We start from the raw sequence: 23,033 nt of genomic DNA on the forward strand, positions 1-23,033 counted from the left end.
CTTAACAGCAGGCTGAACAACTTAACAGCAGGCTGAATAGTTTAACAGCAGGCTGAACAGCTTAACAGCAGGCTGAACAGCTTAACAGCAGGCTGAACAGTTTAACAGCAGGCTGAACAACTTAACAGCAGGCTGAACAGCTTAACAGCAGGCTGAACAGTTTAACAGCAGGCTGAACAGCTTAACAGCAGGCTGAATAGTTTAACAGCAGGCTGAACAGCTTAACAGCAGGCTGAATAGTTTAACAGCAGGCTGAACAGCTTAACAGCAGGCTTAACAACTTAACAGCAGGCTGAATAGTTTAACAGCAGGCTGAACAGCTTAACAGCAGGCTGAACAGTTTAACAGCAGGCTGAACAGTTTAACAGCAGGCTGAACAGCTTAACAGCAGGCTGAACAGCTTAACAGCAGGCTGAACAGCTTAACAGCAGGCTGAACAACTTAACAGCAGGCTGAACAGCTTAACAGCTGGCTGAACAGTTTAACAGCAGGCTGAACAGTTTAACAGCAGGCTGAACAGCTTAACAGCAGGCTGAACAGCTTAACAGCAGGCTGAACAGCTTAACAGCAGGCTGAACAACTTAACAGCAGGCTGAATAGTTTAACAGCAGGCTGAACAGCTTAACAGCAGGCTGAACAGTTTAACAGCAGGCTGAACAGCTTAACAGCAGGCTGAACAGTTTAACAGCAGGCTGAACAGCTTAACAGCAGGCTGAACAGTTTAACAGCAGGCTGAACAACTTAACAGCAGGCTGAACAGCTTAACAGCAGGCTGAACAGCTTAACAGCAGGCTGAACAGTTTAACAGCAGGCTGAACAACTTAACAGCAGGCTGAACAGCTTAACAGCAGGCTGAACAGTTTAACAGCAGGCTGAACAGCTTAACAGCAGGCTGAACAGTTTAACAGCAGGCTGAACAGTTTAACAGCAGGCTGAACAGCTTAACAGCAGGCTGAATAGTTTAACAGCAGGCTGAACAGCTTAACAGCAGGCTGAACAACTTAACAGCAGGCTGAATAGTTTAACAGCAGGCTGAACAGCTTAACAGCAGGCTGAACAGCTTAACAGCAGGCTGAACAGCTTAACAGCAGGCTGAACAGTTTAACAGCAGGCTGAACAACTTAACAGCAGGCTGAACAGCTTAACAGCAGGCTGAACAGCTTAACAGCAGGCTGAACAGTTTAACAGCAGGCTGAACAGTTTAACAGCAGGCTGAACAGTTTAACAGCAGGCTGAACAGTTTAACAGCAGGCTGAACAACTTAACAGCAGGCTGAACAACTTATCGAATAGTCCCCGCGATATGCAACTGTTCAGGGAAGTCAGGAATCAATACACGCAGTCAGTCAGGAGAGCCAAGGCCAGCTTCTTCAGACAGACATTTGCATCCTGTAGCTCTAACTCCAAAAGTTCTGTGACACTGTAAAGTCCATGGAGAACAAGAGCACCTCCTCCCAGCTGCCCACTGCATTGAGGCTAGGTAACACGGTCACCACCGATAAATCCATGATTAGCGAAAACTTCAACAAGCATTTCTCAACGGCTGGCCATGCCTTCCTCCTGGCTACTCCAACCTCGGCCAACAGCTCCGCCCCCAAACCGCTCCAGATTCTCCTTTACCCAAATCCAGATAGCAGATGTTCTGAAAGAGCTGCAAAACCTGGACCCGTACAAATCAGCTGGGCTTGACAATCTGGACCCTTTATTTCTGAAACTGTCCGCCGCCATTGTCGCAACCCCTATTACCAGCCTGTTCAACCTCTCTTTCATATCGTCTGAAATCCCCAAGGATTGGAAAGCTGCCGCAGTCATCCCCCTCTTCAAAGGGGGAGACACCTTGGACACAAACTGTTACAGACCTATATCCATCCTGCCCTGCCTATCTAAGGTCGTCGAAAGCCAAGTCAACAAACAGGTCACTGACCATCTCGAATACCACCGTACCTTCTCTGCTGTGCAATCTGGTTCCCGAGCCGGTCACGGGTGCACCTCAGCCACGCTCAAGGTACTAAACGATATCATAACCGCCATCGATAAAAGAAAGTACTGTGCAGCCGTCTTCATCGACCTGGCCAAGGCTTTCGACTCTGTCAATCACCATAATCTTGTCGGCAGACTCAGTAGCCTCGGTTTTTCTAATGACTGCCTTGCCTGGTTCACCAACTACTTTGCAGACAGAGTTCAGTGTGTCAAATCGGAGGGCATGTTGTCCGGTCCTCTGGCAGTCTCTATGGGGGTGCCACAGGGTTCAATTCTCGGGCCGACTCTTTTCTCTGTATATATCAATGATGTTGCTCTTGCTGCGGGCGATTCCCTAATCCACCTCTACGCAGACGACACCATTCTGTATACTTCCGGCCCTTCCTTGGACACTGTGCTATCTAACCTCCAAACGAGCTTCAACGCCATACAACACTCCTTCCGTGGCCTCCAACTGCTCTTAAATGCTAGAAAAACCAAATGCATGCTTTTCAACCATTTGCTGCCTGTATCCGCATGCCCGACTAGCATCACCACCTTGGATGGTTCCGACCTAGAATATGTGGCCATCTATAAATACCTAGGTGTCTGGCTAGACTGTAAACTCTCCTTCCAGATTCATATCAAACATCTCCAATTGGTGAAAATTATCTTCCCCAAACTTGAAACTCACACGTTCTGTATATGTGCCAGTTAGGCTCTATCTACACTCATTGTAAAGCGGATTAATGTGCTTCATTTTAAGGAGATATTTGGCCACTTTAGTTGTGATTACAAACCTTATCAAAGCATGTTGGCCTATGCTCTAAATGAGATGTGGGACTAGGATTTGAAAAAGTCACGAAGAAAAGGCATTGCTTCTTGCCTTACATTGCCTTGCATGATTCACAAGTGATAATATATAATTCACAAGTGATTTAATCTTATCTTTACATATGCTAAATAATATGTGTGTGAAATTAGTTTTGATTTAGAATGGACCATTATCATGCACCTGTATCGAAACAGAGGGGGGGGGGGGGGGGGACATAGAGAATGGAGGAGGCTTTCCCATTGTTCATTTTCATGCCAGCCAGGTAGGCTATATTCCTGTTGTAAAGATAAGCAATGTGCTTAATATAGTATGAATAAAACTATAGAAAGCTGATGGGATCCTCCTCTTTTTAATAGAGGTCATCATTCGTGCAATTGCATAGCCTATAGAAATGTTGCGCAACATGAGCTCATGGGCTCTCATGAAGAGTTTGATTAGATTTTCAACTACATTTGCAGTGATGTCAGAGTGATTAGAGGGACAACAAAGTGCTTGAGTACCAGGCAGTTAGCCAGTTTGGCAGGATACTAATGACCAGCAGCAGCATCAGAGCTTGAAGAAGCCTAATTAAAGTGACTAAACAGGTGGTATTTGACTGCCGTCATAAATCGTGACCGCCGGTGTGTAATACGGTCACCACAACAGCCCTAGTCATGTCGTGTACCTTGAAGACGTTGAGGAGGTCTGTACGCAGCGTAGTACCTTCCAGAACCCCACACACTCACCTAGGTCGTGTCCACCCGTCTCCCAGCAGTTCAAAGATGGTCATCTCTTTAGGCGACAGGTGACCTCTCAGGAAGTCTACTGCATCTCTCGACAGGTGAGGGGAGACCACCGAGCGGGGTAGCTCTGGACTACCACAGGACTGGAGAACCTAGAGGTCAGAGGGTAGAGGTCACAGCTCATACACTAGAGCACCTAGAAGTAGCCAGGTGTACTATCAGGCTATGTTGCCATGAGAGAGTAACCAGGTGTACTATAAGGCTATGTTACCATGACACAGTAACCAGGTGTGTCTGTCTCAATAAAACACGTCAGGGTTAGGTAAATCTAGTTACCAGGTGTGTCTGTCTCAATAAAACACGTCAGGGTTAGGTAAATCTAGCCTTCATCATTTGGCAATTGTGGTGGCTGCACCTGATGTGGGATATAACCACACTGATCCGATCTGCTTAGTTCCATGATGGAACGGTGTGTGTGTGTGTGTGTGTGCGCATGCTAGGTACATCACTCATTAGACTTTCCCCCCTGCAGGAAAGCTACCACACACACACACACACACACACACACACACACACAAGACAATAGAGGGAAGGGTATGTTGATGACTAGGACAATACAAACATTAAACTGTTCTCCTCCCCACTTCAATAGACTATCTGTTGTGTGTGGCGATAACAGTGATTCAGTCAACATTGTGGGGAAGCCTTAATGCTTCCTAAAGCATACAGTGTTCTGCTTGGCTGGCCAGACATCGTTTAGTAGAAGGCCAAAAGGTACAGACACCACCCATATCATGTCCATTGAGATTTTAGCTGATGTCACTGGCATTTGTTTGATTTAAAAAAAATCTGAATAACAGAAATTGGTTTGAAAGACCAGCTGAAAGACCCATGTCTGATGTTTAGAAACACTCTCCTACCTCCTCTGATGTAGGCAACAGTAAGACTTATTTCCTCTGCAAGGACAGAGTATGACACCCAACAATCTCTATCTAAATACAGGCTGGATGACGTCATTATTACAACCAGATTTGAAACGGTTCAGGTTGTTATCTGGCTGTTATGTCTCTTCAACCAACTTTCTACCATCTTTGCCTGCTATGAATGCACTCCCCACGAAACATATATATCTCTGTGTATCAGTCAAGTTCTTACCAACTCCAGGGGGCCAAACAGGAAGTGCACCAGCTCAGAAGCACTGGGGTTCTGGATGTGCTTCTTCAGTTTGGCCTGCAGGGGGCAGAGTGACAAATACACACTGTTAGAGACAGTTCACCACAGCTCCGTATAGGAAAGTAGCAGCAAGGTTTCTATTGCAATTCAGTCCATTGGAGAAGTAAACTAAAATATATCTGTCCCAATTCCCTTCGAACCTCCTTGGGTCCTTCCATGTTTATAGATGTAAGCAACATGATGGAGGCTCCATCACTAGCTTGATTAAACCTTTTAACACCCCTTTAAATCTGTCAACATCAAAGGGTTAGGACCAGAGTAAAGGGGTAGGACCAGAGTAAAGGGGTAGGACCAGAGTAAAGGGGTAGGACCAGAGTAAAGGGGTAGGACCAGAGTAAAGGGGTAGGACAAGAGTAAAGGGGTAGGACCACAGTAAAGGGTTAGGACCAGAGTAAAGGGTTAGGACCAGAGTAAAGGGGTAGGACCAGAGTAAAGGGGTAGGACCACAGTAAAGGGTTAGGACCACAGTAAAGGGTTAGGACCAGAGTAAAGGGGTAGGACCACAGTAAAGGGTTAGGACCAGAGTAAAGGGGTAGGACCAGAGTAAAGGGGTAGGACCAGAGTAAAGGGGTAGGACCACAGTAAAGGGTTAGGACCAGAGTAAAGGGGTAGGACCAGAGTAAAGGGGTAGGGCCAGAGTAAAGGGGTAGGACAAGAGTAAAGGGGTAGGACAAGAGTAAAGGGGTAGGACCACAGTAAAGGGGTAGGACCAGAGTAAAGGGGTAGGACCAGAGTAAAGGGGTAGGACAAGAGTAAAGGGGTAGGACCACAGTAAAGGGTTAGGACCAGAGTAAAGGGTTAGGACCAGAGTAAAGGGGTAGGGCCAGAGTAAAGGGGTAGGACCAGAGTAAAGGGGTAGGACCAGAGTAAAGGGGTAGGACCAGAGTAAAGGGGTAGGACCAGAGTAAAGGGGTAGGACCAAAGTAAAGGGGTAGGACCACAGTAAAGGGTTAGTAAAGAGGTAGGACCACAGTAAAGGGTTAGGACCAGAGTAAAGGGGTAGGACCACAGTAAAGGGGTAGGACCACAGTAAAGGGGTAGGACCAGAGTAAAGGGTTAGTAAAGGGGTAGGACCACAGTAAAGGGGTAGGTCCAGAGTAGAGGGGTAGGACCACAGTAAAGGGTTAGTAAATGGGTAGGACCACAGTAAAGGGGTAGGACCAGAGTAAAGGGGAAGGACCAGAGTAAAGGGGTAGGACCAGAGTAAAGGGTTAGGACCAGAGTAAAGGGTTAGGATCACAGTAAAGGGTTAGGACCACAGTAAAGGGGTAGGACCAGAGTAAAGAGGTAGGACCAGATTAAAGGGTTAGGACCAGAGTAAATGGGTAGGACCAGAGTAAAGGTTTAGGACCACAGTAAAGGGTTAGGACCAGAGTAAAGGGGTAGGACCACAGTAAAGAGTTAGTAAAGGGTTAGGACCACAGTAAAGGGGTAGGACCAGAGTAAAGGGTTAGGAACACAGTAAAGGGTTAGGACCACAGTAAAGTGTTAGGACCACAGTAAAGGGTTAGGACCACAGTAAAGGGTTAGGACCAGAGTAAATGGGTAGGACCAGAGTAAAGGTTTAGGACCACAGTAAAGTGTTAGGACCACAGTAAAGGGTTAGTAAAGGGTTAGGACCACAGTAAAGGGGTAGGACCAGAGTAAAGGGTTAGGACCACAGTAAAGGGTTAGGACCTAAGTAAAGGGTTAGGACCACAGTAAAAGGGTTAGGACCACAGTAAAGGGTTAGGACCACAGTAAAGGGTTAGGACCACAGTAAAGGGTTAGGGCCACAGTAAAGGGTTAGGACCACAGTAAAGGGTTAGGAAAACAGTAAAGGGTTAGGACCACAGTAAAGGGGTAGGACCACAGTAAAGGGGTAGGATGACAGTAAAGGGGTAGGACCACAGTAAAGGGGTAGGACCACAGTAAAGGAGTAGGACCACAGTAAAGGGTTAGGACCACAGTAAAGGGTTAGGTTCACAGTAAAGGGTTAGGACCGAAGTAAAGGGTTAGGACCACAGTAAAGGGTTAGGACCACAGTAAAGGGTTAGGACCACAGTAAAGGGGTTGGGCCAAAATAAAGGGGTAGGAGCAGAGTAAAGGGGTAGGAACAGAGTAAAGGGGTAGGACCACAGTAAAGGGTTAGGACCACAGTAAAGGGTTAGGACCAGAGTAAAGGGTTAGGACAACAGTAAAGGGGTAGGCTGACAGTAAAGGGGTAGGACCACAGTAAAGGGTTAGGACCACAGTAAAGGGTTAGGACCACAGTAAAGGGTTAGGACCACAGTAAAGGGTTAGGACCACAGTAAAGGGGTTGGACAAAAATAAAGGGGTAGGACCAGAGTAAAGGGGTAGGACCAGAGTATAGGGGTAGGACCACAGTAAAGGGGTAGGACCACAGTAAAGGGGTAGGACCACAGTAAAGGGTTAGGACCACAGTAAAGGGTTAGGACCACAGTAAAGGGGTTGGACCAAAATAAAGGGGTAGGACCAGAGTAAAGGGGTAGGACCAGAGTAAAGGGGTAGGACCAGAGTAAAGGGGTAGGACCAGCGTAAAGGGGTAGGACCACAGTAAAGGGGTAGGACCACAGTAAAGGGGTAGGACCACAGTAAAGGGTTAGGACCAGAGTAAAGGGTTAGAACCAGAGTAAATGGGTAGGACCAGAGTAAAGGTTTAGGACCACAGTAAAGGGTTAGGACCACAGTAAAGGGTTAGTAAAGGGTTAGGACCACAGTAAAGGGTTAGGAACACAGTAAAGGGTTAGGACCACAGTAGGGGGTTAGTAAAGTGTTAGGACCACAGTAAAGGGTTAGGACCTAAGTAAAGGGTTAGGACCACAGTAAAAGGGTTAGGACCACAGTAAAGGGTTAGGACCACAGTAAAGGGGTAGGACCACAGTAAAGGGGTAGGACCACAGTAAAGGGTTAGAACCACAGTAAAGGGTTAGATTCACAGTAAAGGGTTAGGACCGAAGTAAAGGGTTAGGACCACAGTAAAGGGTTAGGACCACAGTAAAGGGTTAGGACCACAGTAAAGGGGTTGGACCAAAATAAAGGGGTAGGACCAGAGTAAAGGGGTAGGACCAGAGTAAAGGGGTAGGACCAGAGTAAAGGGGTAGGACCAGAGTAAAGGGGTAGGACCACAGTAAAGGGGTAGGACCACAGTAAAGGGGTAGGACCACAGTAAAGGGTTAGGACCAGAGTAAAGGGTTAGGACAACAGTAAAGGGGTAGGCCGACAGTAAAGGGTTAGGACCACAGTAAAAGGGTTAGGACCACAGTAAAGGGTTAGGATCGAAGTAAAGGGTTAGGACCACAGTAAAGGGTTAGGACCACAGTAAAGGGTTAGGACCACAGTAAAGGGGTTGGACCAAAATAAAGGGGTAGGACCAGAGTAAAGGGGTAGGACCAGAGTAAAGGGGTAGGACCAAAGTAAAGGGGTAGGACCACAGTAAAGGGGTAGGACCACAGTAAAGGGGTAGGCCGACAGTAAAGGGGTAGGACCACAGTAAAGGGTTAGGACAACAGTAAAGGGGTAGGCCGACAGTAAAGGGGTAGGACCACAGTAAAGGGGTAGGACAAGAGTAAAGGGGTAGGACCAGAGTAAAGGGGTAGGACCAGAGTAAAGGGGTAGGACAAGAGTAAAGGGGTAGGACCAGAGTAAAGGGGTAGGACCAGAGTAAAGGGGTAGGACCAGAGTAAAGGGGTAGGACCAGAGTAAAGGGGTAGGACCAGAGTAAAGGGGTAGGACCACAGTAAAGGGGTAGGACCACAGTAAAGGGGTAGGACCACAGTAAAGGGTTAGGACCAGAGTAAAGGGTTAGGACAACAGTAAAGGGGTAGGCCGACAGTAAAGGGTTAGGACCACAGTAAAAGGGTTAGGACCACAGTAAAGGGTTAGGACCGAAGTAAAGGGTTAGGACCACAGTAAAGGGTTAGGACCACAGTAAAGGGTTAGGACCACAGTAAAGGGGTTGGACCAAAATAAAGGGGTAGGACCAGAGTAAAGGGGTAGGACCAGAGTAAAGGGGTAGGACCACAGTAAAGGGGTAGGACCACAGTAAAGGGGTAGGACCAGAGTAAAGGGTTAGTAAAGGGGTAGGACCACAGTAAAGGGGTAGGTCCAGAGTAGAGGGGTAGGACCACAGTAAAGGGTTAGTAAATGGGTAGGACCACAGTAAAGGGGTAGGACCAGAGTAAAGGGGAAGGACCAGAGTAAAGGGGTAGGACCAGAGTAAAGGGTTAGGACCAGAGTAAAGGGTTAGGATCACAGTAAAGGGTTAGGACCACAGTAAAGGGGTAGGACCAGAGTAAAGAGGTAGGACCAGATTAAAGGGTTAGGACCAGAGTAAATGGGTAGGACCAGAGTAAAGGTTTAGGACCACAGTAAAGGGTTAGGACCAGAGTAAAGGGGTAGGACCGCAGTAAAGAGTTAGTAAAGGGTTAGGACCACAGTAAAGGGGTAGGACCAGAGTAAAGGGTTAGGAACACAGTAAATTGTTAGGACCACAGTAAAGTGTTAGGACCACAGTAAAGGGTTAGGACCACAGTAAAGGGTTAGGACCAGAGTAAATGGGTAGGACCAGAGTAAAGGTTTAGGACCACAGTAAAGTGTTAGGACCACAGTAAAGGGTTAGTAAAGGGTTAGGACCACAGTAAAGGGGTAGGACCAGAGTAAAGGGTTAGGACCACAGTAAAGGGTTAGGACCTAAGTAAAGGGTTAGGACCACAGTAAAAGGGTTAGGACCACAGTAAAGGGTTAGGACCACAGTAAAGGGTTAGGACCACAGTAAAGGGTTAGGGCCACAGTAAAGGGTTAGGACCACAGTAAAGGGTTAGGACAACAGTAAAGGGTTAGGTACACAGTAAAGGGGTAGGACCACAGTAAAGGGGTAGGATGACAGTAAAGGGGTAGGACCACAGTAAAGGGGTAGGACCACAGTAAAGGAGTAGGACCACAGTAAAGGGTTAGGACCACAGTAAAGGGTTAGGTTCACAGTAAAGGGTTAGGACCGAAGTAAAGGGTTAGGACCACAGTAAAGGGTTAGGACCACAGTAAAGGGTTAGGACCACAGTAAAGGGGTTGGACCAAAATAAAGGGGTAGGAGCAGAGTAAAGGGGTAGGAACAGAGTAAAGGGGTAGGACCACAGTAAAGGGTTAGGACCACAGTAAAGGGTTAGGACCAGAGTAAAGGGTTAGGACAACAGTAAAGGGGTAGGCTGACAGTAAAGGGGTAGGACCACAGTAAAGGGTTAGGACCACAGTAAAGGGTTAGGACCACAGTAAAGGGGTTGGACAAAAATAAAGGGGTAGGACCAGAGTAAAGGGGTAGGACCAGAGTATAGGGGTAGGACCACAGTAAAGGGGTAGGACCACAGTAAAGGGGTAGGACCACAGTAAAGGGTTAGGACCACAGTAAAGGGTTAGGACCACAGTAAAGGGGTTGGACCAAAATAAAGGGGTAGGACCAGAGTAAAGGGGTAGGACCAGAGTAAAGGGGTAGGACCAGAGTAAAGGGGTAGGACCAGCGTAAAGGGGTAGGACCACAGTAAAGGGGTAGGACCACAGTAAAGGGGTAGGACCACAGTAAAGGGTTAGGACCAGAGTAAAGGGTTAGAACCAGAGTGAATGGGTAGGACCAGAGTAAAGGTTTAGGACCACAGTAAAGGGTTAGGACCACAGTAAAGGGTTAGTAAAGGGTTAGGACCACAGTAAAGGGTTAGGAACACAGTAAAGGGTTAGGACCACAGTAGGGGGTTAGTAAAGTGTTAGGACCACAGTAAAGGGTTAGGACCTAAGTAAAGGGTTAGGACCACAGTAAAAGGGTTAGGACCACAGTAAAGGGTTAGGACCACAGTAAAGGGGTAGGACCACAGTAAAGGGGTAGGACCACAGTAAAGGGTTAGAACCACAGTAAAGGGTTAGATTCACAGTAAAGGGTTAGGACCGAAGTAAAGGGTTAGGACCACAGTAAAGGGTTAGGACCACAGTAAAGGGTTAGGACCACAGTAAAGGGGTTGGACCAAAATAAAGGGGTAGGACCAGAGTAAAGGGGTAGGACCAGAGTAAAGGGGTAGGACCAGAGTAAAGGGGTAGGACCAGAGTAAAGGGGTAGGACCACAGTAAAGGGGTAGGACCACAGTAAAGGGGTAGGACCACAGTAAAGGGTTAGGACCAGAGTAAAGGGTTAGGACAACAGTAAAGGGGTAGGCCGACAGTAAAGGGTTAGGACCACAGTAAAAGGGTTAGGACCACAGTAAAGGGTTAGGATCGAAGTAAAGGGTTAGGACCACAGTAAAGGGGTTGGACCAAAATAAAGGGGTAGGACCAGAGTAAAGGGGTAGGACCAGAGTAAAGGGGTAGGACCAAAGTAAAGGGGTAGGACCACAGTAAAGGGGTAGGACCACAGTAAAGGGGTAGGCCGACAGTAAAGGGGTAGGACCACAGTAAAGGGTTAGGACAACAGTAAAGGGGTAGGCCGACAGTAAAGGGGTAGGACCACAGTAAAGGGGTAGGACAAGAGTAAAGGGGTAGGACCAGAGTAAAGGGGTAGGACCAGAGTAAAGGGGTAGGACCAGAGTAAAGGGGTAGGACCAGAGTAAAGGGGTAGGACCAGAGTAAAGGGGTAGGACCAGAGTAAAGGGGTAGGACCAGAGTAAAGGGGTAGGACCAGAGTAAAGGGGTAGGACCACAGTAAAGGGGTAGGACCACAGTAAAGGGGTAGGACCACAGTAAAGGGTTAGGACCAGAGTAAAGGGTTAGGACAACAGTAAAGGGGTAGGCCGACAGTAAAGGGTTAGGACCACAGTAAAAGGGTTAGGACCACAGTAAAGGGTTAGGACCGAAGTAAAGGGTTAGGACCACAGTAAAGGGTTAGGACCACAGTAAAGGGTTAGGACCACAGTAAAGGGGTTGGACCAAAATAAAGGGGTAGGACCAGAGTAAAGGGGTAGGACCAGAGTAAAGGGGTAGGACCAAAGTAAAGGGGTAGGACCACAGTAAAGGGTAGGACCACAGTAAAGGGGTAGGCCGACAGTAAAGGGGTAGGACCACAGTAAAGGGTTAGGACAACAGTAAAGGGGTAGGCCGACAGTAAAGGGGTAGGACCACAGTAAAGGGGTAGGACAAGAGTAAAGGGGTAGGACCAGAGTAAAGGGGTAGGACCAGAGTAAAGGGGTAGTACAAGAGTAAAGGGGTAGGACCAGAGTAAAGGGGTAGGACCAGAGTAAAGGGGTAGGACCAGAGTAAAGGGTTAGGACCACAGTAAAGGGTTAGAACCAGAGTAAATAGGTAGGACCAGAGTAAAGGTTTAGGACCACAGTAAAGGGTTAGGACCACAGTAAAGGGTTAGTAAAGGGTTAGGACCACAGTAAAGGGGTAGGACCAGAGTAAAGGGTTTGGACCACAGTAAAGGGTTAGGACCACAGTAAAGGGTTAGTAAAGTGTTAGGACCACAGTAAAGGGTTAGGACCACAGTAAAGGGTTAGGACCACAGGAAAGGGTTAGGACCACAGTAAAGGGTTAGGACCTAAGTAAAGGGTTAGGACCACAGTAAAAGGGTTAGGACCACAGTAAAGGGTTTGGGCCACAGTAAAGGGTTAGAACCACAGTAAAAGGGTTAGGACCAGAGTAAAGGGGTAGGACCAGAGTAAAGGGGTAGGACCAGATTAAAGGGGTAGGACCAGAGTAAAGGGGTAGGACCAGAGTAAAGGGGTAGGACCAGAGTAAAGGGGTAGGACCAGAGTAAAGGGGTAGGACCACAGTAAAGGGGTAGGACCACAGTAAAGGGGTAGGACCACAGTAAAGGGGTAGGACCACAGTAAAGGGTTAGGACCAGAGTAAAGGGTTAGGACCACAGTAAAGGGGTAGGCCGACAGTAAAGGGTTAGGACCACAGTAAAAGGGTTAGGACCACAGTAAAGGGTTAGGACCGAAGTAAAGGGTTAGGACCACAGTAAAGGGTTAGGACCACAGTAAAGGGTTAGGACCACAGTAAAGGGGTTGGACCAAAATAAAGTGGTAGAACCAGAGTAAAGGGGTAGGACCAGAGTAAAGGGGTAGGACCAAAGTAAAGGGGTAGGACCACAGTAAAGGGTAGGACCACAGTAAAGGGGTAGGCGGACAGTAAAGGGGTAGGACCACAGTAAAGGGGTAGGACAAGAGTAAAGGGGTAGGACCAGAGTAAAGGGGTAGGACCAGAGTAAAGGGGTAGGACAAGAGTAAAGGGGTAGGACCAGAGTAAAGGGGTAGGACCAGAGTAAAGGGGTAGGACCAGAGTAAAGGGGTAGGACCAGAGTAAAGGGGTAGGACCAGAGTAAAGGGGTAGGACCAGAGTAAAGGGGTAGGACCACAGTAAAGGGGTAGGACCACAGTAAAGGGGTAGGACCACAGTAAAGGGTTAGGACCAGAGTAAAGGGTTAGGACAACAGTAAAGGGGTAGGCCGACAGTAAAGGGTTAGGACCACAGTAAAAGGGTTAGGACCACAGTAAAGGGTTAGGACCGAAGTAAAGGGTTAGGACCACAGTAAAGGGTTAGGACCACAGTAAAGGGTTAGGACCACAGTAAAGGGGTTGGACCAAAATAAAGGGGTAGGACCAGAGTAAAGGGGTAGGACCAGAGTAAAGGGGTAGGACCAAAGTAAAGGGGTAGGACCACAGTAAAGGGTAGGACCACAGTAAAGGGGTAGGCCGACAGTAAAGGAGTAGGACCACAGTAAAGGGTTAGGACAACAGTAAAGGGGTAGGCCGACAGTAAAGGGGTAGGACCACAGTAAAGGGGTAGGACAAGAGTAAAGGGGTAGGACCAGAGTAAAGGGGTAGGACCAGAGTAAAGGGGTAGGACCAGAGTAAAGGGGTAGGACCACAGTAAAGGGTTAGGACCACAGTAAAGGGTTAGAACCAGAGTAAATGGGTAGGACCAGAGTAAAGGTTTAGGACCACAGTAAAGGGTTAGGAGCACAGTAAAGGGTTAGTAAAGGGTTAGGACCACAGTAAAGGGGTAGGACCAGAGTAAAGGGTTTGGACCACAGTAAAGGGTTAGGACCACAGTAAAGGGTTAGTAAAGTGTTAGGACCACAGTAAAGGGTTAGGACCACAGTAAAGGGTTAGGACCACAGGAAAGGGTTAGGACCACAGTAAAGGGTTAGGACCTAAGTAAAGGGTTAGGACCACAGTAAAAGGGTTAGGACCACAGTAAAGGGTTGGGACCACAGTAAAGGGTTAGGACCACAGTAAAGGGTTAGGACCACAGTAAAGGGTTAGGACCACAGTAAAGGGTTAGGACCACAGTAAAGGGTTAGGACCACAGTAAAGGGGTTGGACCAAAATAAAGGGGTAGGACCAGAGTAAAGGGGTAGGACCAGAGTAAAGGGGTAGGACCAAAGTAAAGGGGTAGGACCACAGTAAAGGGTAGGACCACAGTAAAGGGGTAGGCCGACAGTAAAGGGGTAGGACCACAGTAAAGGGTTAGGACAACAGTAAAGGGGTAGGCCGACAGTAAAGGGGTAGGACCACAGTAAAGGGGTAGGACAAGAGTAAAGGGGTAGGACCAGAGTAAAGGGGTAGGACCAGAGTAAAGGGGTAGGACAAGAGTAAAGGGGTAGGACCAGAGTAAAGGGGTAGGACCAGAGTAAAGGGGTAGGACCAGAGTAAAGGGGTAGGACCAGAGTAAAGGGGTAGGACCAGAGTAAAGGGGTAGGACCAGAGTAAAGGGGTAGGACCAGAGTAAAGGGGTAGGACCAGAGTAAAGGGGTAGGACCAGAGTAAAGGGGTAGGACCACAGTAAAGGGGTAGGACCAGAGTAAAGGGGTAGGACCACAGTAAAGGGTTAGGACCAGAGTAAAGGGTTAGAACCAGAGTAAATGGGTAGGACCAGAGTAAAGGTTTAGGACCACAGTAAAGGGTTAGGACCACAGTAAAGGGTTAGTAAAGGGTTAGGACCACAGTAAAGGGGTAGGACCAGAGTAAAGGGTTTGGACCACAGTAAAGGGTTAGGACCACAGTAAAGGGTTAGTAAAGTGTTAGGACCACAGTAAAGGGTTAGGACCACAGTAAAGGGTTAGGACCACAGGAAAGGGTTAGGACCACAGTAAAGGGTTAGGACCTAAGTAAAGGGTTAGGACCACAGTAAAAGGGTTAGGACCACAGTAAAGGGTTGGGACCACAGTAAAGGGTTAGGACCACAGTAAAGGGTTAGGACCACAGTAAAGGGTTAGGACCACAGTAAAGGGTTAGGACCACAGTAAAGGGTTAGGACCACAGTAAAGGGGTTGGACCAAAATAAAGGGGTAGGACCAGAGTAAAGGGGTAGGACCAGAGTAAAGGGGTAGGACCAAAGTAAAGGGGTAGGACCACAGTAAAGGGTAGGACCACAGTAAAGGGGTAGGCCGACAGTAAAGGGGTAGGACCACAGTAAAGTGTTAGGACAACAGTAAAGGGGTAGGCCGACAGTAAAGGGGTAGGACCACAGTAAAGGGGTAGGACAAGAGTAAAGGGGTAGGACCAGAGTAAAGGGGTAGGACCAGAGTAAAGGGGTAGGACAAGAGTAAAGGGGTAGGACCAGAGTAAAGGGGTAGGACCAGAGTAAAGGGGTAGGACCAGAGTAAAGGGGTAGGACCAGAGTAAAGGGGTAGGACCAGAGTAAAGGGGTAGGACCAGAGTAAAGGGGTAGGACCAGAGTAAAGGGGTAGGACCACAGTAAAGGGGTAGGACCACAGTAAAGGGGTAGGACCACAGTAAAGGGTTAGGACCAGAGTAAAGGGTTAGGACAACAGTAAAGGGGTAGGCCGACAGTAAAGGGTTAGGACCACAGTAAAAGGGTTAGGACCACAGTAAAGGGTTAGGACCGAAGTAAAGGGATAGGACCACAGTAAAGGGTTAGGACCACAGTAAAGGGTTAGGACCACAGTAAAGGGGTTGGACCAAAATAAAGGGGTAGGACCAGAGTAAAGGGGTAGGACCAGAGTAAAGGGGTAGGACCAAAGTAAAGGGGTAGGACCACAGTAAAGGGTAGGACCACAGTAAAGGGGTAGGCCGACAGTAAAGGGGTAGGACCACAGTAAAGGGTTAGGACAACAGTAAAGGGGTAGGCCGACAGTAAAGGGGTAGGACCACAGTAAAGGGGTAGGACAAGAGTAAAGGGGTAGGACCAGAGTAAAGGTGTAGGACCAGAGTAAAGGGGTAGGACCAGAGTAAAGGGGTAGGACCACAGTAAAGGGTTAGGACCACAGTAAAGGGTTAGAACCATAGTAAATGGGTAGGACCAGAGTAAAGGTTTAGGACCACAGTAAAGGGTTAGGACCACAGTAAAAGGTTAGTAAAGGGTTAGGACCACAGTAAAGGGGTAGGACCAGAGTAAAGGGTTTGGACCACAGTAAAGGGTTAGGACCACAGTAAAGGGTTAGTAAAGTGTTAGGACCACAGTAAAGGGTTAGGACTACAGTAAAGGGTTAGGACCACAGGAAAGGGTTAGGACCACAGTAAAGGGTTAGGACCTAAGTAAAGGGTTAGGACCAGAGTAAAAGGGTTAGGACCACAGTAAAGGGTTGGGACCACAGTAAAGGGTTAGGACCACAGTAAAGGGTTAGGACCACAGTAAAGGGTTAGGACCACAGTAAAGGGTTAGGTTCACAGTAAAGGGTTAGGAACACAGTAAAGGGTTAGGACCACAATAAAGGGTTGGGACCACAGTAAAGGGTTAGGACCACAGTAAAGGGTTAGGACCACAGTAAAGGGTTAGGACCACAGGAAAGGGTTAGGACCACAGTAAAGGGTTAGGACCTAAGTAAAGGGTTAGGACCACAGTAAAAGGGTTAGGACCACAGTAAAGGGTTTGGGCCACAGTAAAGGGTTAGAACCAGAGTAAAGGGTTAGGACCACAGTAAAGGGGTAGGACCAAAATAAAGGGTTAGGACCACAGTAAAGGGTTAGGACCACAGTAAAGGGTTAGAACCAGAGTAAATGGGTAGGACCACAGTAAAGGGTTAGGACCACAGTAAAGGGTTAGAACCAGAGTAAATGGGTAGGACCAGAGTAAAGGTTTAGGACCACAGTACAGGGTTAGGACCACAGTAAAGGGTTAGTAAAGGGTTAGGGCCACAGTAAAGGGGTAGGACCCGAGTAAAGGGTTTGGACCACAGTAAAGGGTTAGGACCACAGTAAAGGGTTAGTAAAGTGTTAGGACCACAGTAAAGGGTTAGGACCACAGTAAAGGGTTAGGACCACAGGAAAGGGTTAGGACCACAGTAAAAGGTTAGGACCTAAGTAAAGGGTTAGGACCACAGTAAAAGGGTTAGGACCACAGTAAAGCGTTTGGGCCACAGTAAAGGGTTAGGACCACAGTAAAGGGTTAGGACCAGAGTAAAGGGTTAGGACCAGAGTAAAGGGGTAGGACCACAGTAAAGGGTTGGGACCACAGTAAAGGGTTAGGACCACAGTAAAGGGTTAGGACCACAGTAAAGGGGTAGGACCAAAATAAAGGGTTAGGACCACAGTAAAGGGTTAGGACCACAGTAAAGGGTTAGGACCAGAGTAAAGGGTTAGTAAAGGGTTAGGACCACAGTAAAGGGTTAGGACCACAGTAAAGGGTTAGGACCACAGTAAAGGGTTAGGACCAGAGTAAATGGTTAGTAAATGGTTAGGACCACAGTAAAGGGTTAGGACCACAGTAAAGGGTTAGGACCACAGTAAAGGGTTAGGACCAGAGTAAAGGGTTAGTAAAGGGTTAGGACCACAGTAATGGTTTAGGACCACAGTAAAGGGTTAGGACCACAGTAAAGGGTTAGTAAAGGGTTAGGACCACAGTAAAGGGTTAGGACCACAGTAAAGGGGTAGGACCAAAATAAAGGGTTAGGACCACAGTAAAGGGTTAGGACCACAGTAAAGGGTTAGGACCAAAGTAAAGGGTTAGGACCACAGTAAAGGGTTAGGACCACAGTAAAGGGTTAGGACCACAGTAAAGGGTTAGGACCACAGTAAAGGGGTAGGACCACAGTAAAGGGTTAGGACCAGAGTAAAGGGGTAGGACCACAGTAAAGGGTTAGGACCACAGTAAAGGGTTAGGACCAAACTAAAGGTTTAGGACCACAGTAAAGGGTTAGGACCACAGTAAAGAGTTAGGACCAAAGAAAAGGGGTAGGGAGCGATTTGGTCTCCACTGGTACTAAGGGTTAAGAACATTGGGCCAGTAAGCTGTAGGTTGCTTGTTCGAATGCCTGAGCCGACTAGGTGAAAAATCTGTCCAAGTGCCCTTGAGCAAGGTACTTAAACCTAATTGTTCCTGTAAGTGGCTCTGGATCAGAGAGTCTGTTAATTAAATGACTCACTACTGTTGTGGCTCTGGATCAGAGAGTCTGCTAAATGACTCACAACTGTAGTGTCTCTGGATAAGAGAGTCTGCTAAATGACTCACAACTGTAGTGTCTCTGGATAAGAGAGTCTGCTAAATGACTCACAACTGTAGTGTCTCTGGATAAGAGAGTCTGCTAAATGACTCACTACTGTAGTGTCTCTGGATCAGAGAGTCTGTTAAATGACTCACGACTGTAGTGTCTCTGGATCAGAGCATCTGCTAATTATTAAATTGTCAGATGTACTGTAATGTACATAGGCATAATGGAGGTTTGTGCAGGAGGAAGTCCACTCACCAGCAGGTTGAAGGCCAGCTTCAGTTTCTGTAGGCTATCAATGAACTCTGCCTCGGAGGGGGGCTTCGCTCTCAGGGTCAGCATGCCGTCTGTCAATAAGCAGACAGACAGGCGAGAGAGACAAACATGCCATGACCACACACAGACTGCTATAGAGTTAACATACAGGCTTCACACAAGGCAGGGGAGAGGGGTCAGATGGGCAGAGTCAACATAACACGCCTATCTAGCTGTGTTGATTGTGTCTGCATAGAATCATCTGTTCAGATTTCTCAGTTGCATTCAGAATTTAGAACTGTATAGCCAGGTCAAAAATGAAATCTGACAAGATCAAGATCAATATTTAATTAATTCTTTCTAATTCCACACAGACCATCTGAGAAATTGTAGACTAATTCCAACTGATTTTAGTCCACATGTGACCAGTTTAGAATATTCAACGTTTTCAACATCAGCCACCCAGATCAAGGTGTCTTGGATCAGAAGGTAATCATGGACTTCAGGAAACAGCAGAGGGAGCACCCCCCCTATCCACATCGACAGGACAGCAGTGGAAAATGTTAAGTTCCTCGGCGTACACATCACGGACAACCTGAAATGGTCCACCCACACAGACAGCGTGGTGAAGTCGGCACAACAGCGCCTCTTCAACCTCAGGAGGCTGAAGAAATTTGGCTTGTCACCTAAAACCCTCACAAACTTTTACAGATGCACAATTGAGAGCATCCTGTCGGGCTGTATCACCGCCTGGTACGGCAACTGCACCACCCACAACCACAAGGCTCTCCAGAAGGTAGTGAGGTCTGCACAACGCATCACTAGATGCAAACTATCTGCCCTCCAGGACACCAACACCATCCGATGTCACAGGAAGGCCAAAAAGATCATCAAGGACAACAACTACCCGAGCCACTGCCTGTTCACCCCGCTACCATCCAGAAGGCGAGGTCAGTACAGGTGCATCAAAGCAGGGACAGAGAGACTGAAAAACAGCTTGTACAGTATCTCAAGGCAATTAGACTGCTAAACAGCAATCACTAACTCAGAGAGGCTGCTGCCTATATACAGCCCTGAAATCATTGGCCACTTTGATAAATGAAACACTAGTCACTTTAATAATGCCACTTTAATAATGTTTACATATCTTACATGACTCATCTCATATGTACAGTAACTGCACTTGTCGAAACTAGAAGCACAAGAATGTCGCTACACTCGCATTAACATCTGCTAACCATGTGTATGTGACCAACAAAATGTGATTTGATTTGATTTGAATACAGGTCATAGTAAGGACAAGAAGCTCTCCACAGCTATCGATTACATCATCGATAGTGGACAATACCATCATTCAAGATAAACTCTCCATCATCTCTATAGACCACATCATAGATAGTGGACAATACCATAATCCAAGATGAGTTAGCTCTCCACAGCTATAGATTACATCATTGATAGTGGAAAATACCATCATTCAAGATAAACTCTCCATCATCTCTATAGATTACATCATAGATAGTGGACAATACCATAATCCAAGATGAGTTAGCTCTCCACAGCTATAGATTACATCATCGATAGTGGACAATACCATCTTTCAAGATAAACTCTCCATCATCTCTATAGATTACATCATAGATAGTGGACAATACCATAATCCAAGATGAGCTCTCCATCATCTCTATAGATTACATCATAGATAGTGGACAATACCATAATCCAAGATAAACTCTCCATCATCTCTATAGATTACATCATAGATAGTGGACAATACCGTAATTCAAGAAACACAGTTCAGTGGATGAAAGAGTTAAAGACAAGGTCTAATACAAGAGAACATGGAAAGTGTTAGTGGACAATATGTGCCATATTGTCAGTTGACCAGAAGAAGAGGAGACAGACCTGCTGGGCCTTTCTTCTTACTCTTCTTACTCTTGTTGCGCTGGTTGAGCTGAGAGAACGCCTCCGCAGCCTTCTGCAGCCGAGCCACGAAGAACTCTATGTCATCCAGGGAACAGTTCAGGATTTGCTAAAAGAGAAGGACAGAGAAAGAAAGAAAGTCTAATGAGTGATGGCTGACCACCAAGCTAGTATGATCAAATCTGATTTAGGCACAGTTCAGAATGTCCTGCAGGGGAAAGTCTAATGAGTGATGGCTGACCACCAAGCTAGTATGATCAAATGGTTTAGCTGTGAATGTCCTGCAAGGGAAAGTCTAAAGAGTGATTTATCGACCATGCAAGACAACAATACACACAGCAGAGTAACTACTAATAGACAGATCTACAGGCGCTAGGCAAGTAACAGAAATAACTGAAATCAAAATAGAAAAGCAACATTAAAGTGTTAGTGTGTTGTTCCCATGTTTCATGAGCTGAAATAAAAGATAACAGAAATGTTCCATACGCACAAAAAAAAAGTTATTTCTCTCAAATTCTGTGCACAAATTTGTTTTACGTCCCTGTTAGTGAGTATTTCTCCTTTGCCAAGATAATCCATCCACCTGACAGGTGTGGCGTATCAAGAAGCTGATTAAACAGCATGATCATTACACAGGTGCACCTTGTGCTGGGGACAATAAAAAGCCACTCAACAAATGTGCAGTTTTGTCACACCACACAGATGTCACTAACAGTAAACAAATTTGCCTTAGTCCGCTGCGCCACTGTTTTGATAATTTAATGTTCATTTCTCTACCATAAGCCGCCTCCAACGTCGTTTTAGAGAATTTGGCAGTACGTACAACCGCAGTGGGGTGGGGTTATGGTATGGACACACATAAGCTACGGACAATTATATTTTATCGATTGCAATTTGAATGCAGAGAAATACAATGACGAGATCTTGAGGCCCATTGTCGTGCCATTCATCCGCCGCCATCATCTCATGTTTCAGCATGATAATATACTGCCTGGATGTCTGATCCACACCAGCTACTGACTGGATGTCTGATCCACACCAGATACTGACTGGATGTCTGATCCACACCAGATACTGCCTGGATGTCTGATCCACACCAGATACTGACTGGATGTCTGATCCACACCAGATACTGCCTGGATGTCTGATCCACACCAGATACTGCCTGGATGTCTGATCCACACCAGATACTGACTGGATGTCTGATCCACACCAGATACTGCCTGGATGTCTGATCCACACCAGATACTGACTGGATGTCTGATCCACACCAGATACTGACTGGATGTCTGATCCACACCAGATACTGACTGGATGTCTGATCCACACCAGATACTGACTGGGTGTCTGATCCACACCAGATACTGACTGGATGTCTGATCCACACCAGATACTGCCTGGATGTCTGATCCACACCAGATACTGCCTGGATGTCTGATCCACACCAGATACTGACTGGGTGTCTGATCCACACCAGATACTGACTGGATGTCTGATCCACACCAGATACTGCCTGGATGTCTGATCCACACCAGATACTGACTGGGTGTCTGATCCACACCAGATACTGACTGGATGTCTGATCCACACCAGATACTGACTGGGTGTCTGATCCACACCAGATACTGACTGGATGTCTGATCCACACCAGATACTGCCTGGGTGTCTGATCCACACCAGATACTGCCTGGATGTCTGATCCACACCAGATACTGACTGGGTGTCTGATCCACACCAGATACTGCCTGGATGTCTGATCCACACCAGATACTGACTGGATGTCTGATCCACACCAGATACTGACTGGATGTCTGATCCACACCAGATACTGACTGAATGTCTGATCCACACCAGATACTGACTGGGTGTCTGATCCACACCAGATACTGACTGGGTGTCTGATCCACACCAGATACTGACTGGGTGTCTGATCCACACCAGATACTGACTGGGTCTAAAGACTGGGTGTCTGATCCACACCAGATACTGACTGGGTGTCTGATCCACACCAGCTACTGACTGGGTGTCTGATCCACACCAGCTACTGACTGGGTGTCTGATCCACACCAGCTACTGACTGGGTGTCTGATCCACACCAGCTACTGACTGGGTGTCTGATCCACACCAGATACTGACTGGGTCTAAAGACTGGGTGTCTGATCCACACCAGATACTGACTGGGTGTCTGATCCACACCAGATACTGACTGGGTGTCTGATCCACACCAGCTACTGACTGGGTGTCTGATCCACGGCCATACTTTTTTTTTTTTTAAGATATCTGTGACCGACAGTTATGTGCAATCCATAGATTAGGGCCTAATGAATGTATTTAAATTGACTGATTTCCTCATATGAACTGGAACTCAGTTAAATCTTTGTAACTGTTGAGTTTCTATTTATGTTAAGTGTAGATTAGAGGTGGTAAAAGAGATTTAAAAAGGGAGGCAGTAATGACTGACTTTCTGCAGGACGATAGAGTGTTAGCTAGGATCAGTATGTAGGTCACAAGGTCACAAGGTGTAACAGTGGAACTCACCACGTCCTTCTCAATACGCTGGGCAAGCTTTTCATGGGACTCTGGGTCCTGCTGTGCGGAGCCTCGTCTTTCCACGTCTAACAGACACAGTCAGAGTCTACTTTATTTATTCATATACAACAACAACGATAACAGTTAATCATGGTTTTATAAGTGTGTGTGTGTGTGTGTGTGTGTGTGTGTGTGTGTGTGTGTGTGTG

General features: G+C 47.0%; 1 protein-coding gene across 2 annotated transcripts in view; it reads right to left on the bottom strand.

The window, feature by feature from the left end:
• eps8l2 (EPS8 signaling adaptor L2) overlaps window positions 1–23,033 on the bottom strand; it is a 108,271-nt gene that overhangs the window by 11,950 nt on the left and 73,288 nt on the right. For both annotated transcript variants that reach the window (XM_090214594.1, XM_090214586.1), the window contains 5 exons: window positions 22,834–22,910; window positions 20,278–20,404; window positions 18,376–18,464; window positions 4,671–4,745; window positions 3,519–3,667 (listed from right to left, as the gene is read on the bottom strand). In XM_090214594.1, coding sequence (XP_090070720.1) covers window positions 3,519–3,667; window positions 4,671–4,745; window positions 18,376–18,464; window positions 20,278–20,404; window positions 22,834–22,910 — 517 coding nt within the window. The remainder of the gene's footprint in view (window positions 1–3,518; window positions 3,668–4,670; window positions 4,746–18,375; window positions 18,465–20,277; window positions 20,405–22,833; window positions 22,911–23,033) is intronic.

Source organism: Oncorhynchus mykiss, chromosome 2 (assembly GCF_057628025.1).
Source record: "Oncorhynchus mykiss isolate SJ-2025 chromosome 2, ASM5762802v1, whole genome shotgun sequence".
In the NCBI taxonomy this organism is placed as follows: domain Eukaryota; kingdom Metazoa; phylum Chordata; class Actinopteri; order Salmoniformes; family Salmonidae; genus Oncorhynchus; species Oncorhynchus mykiss.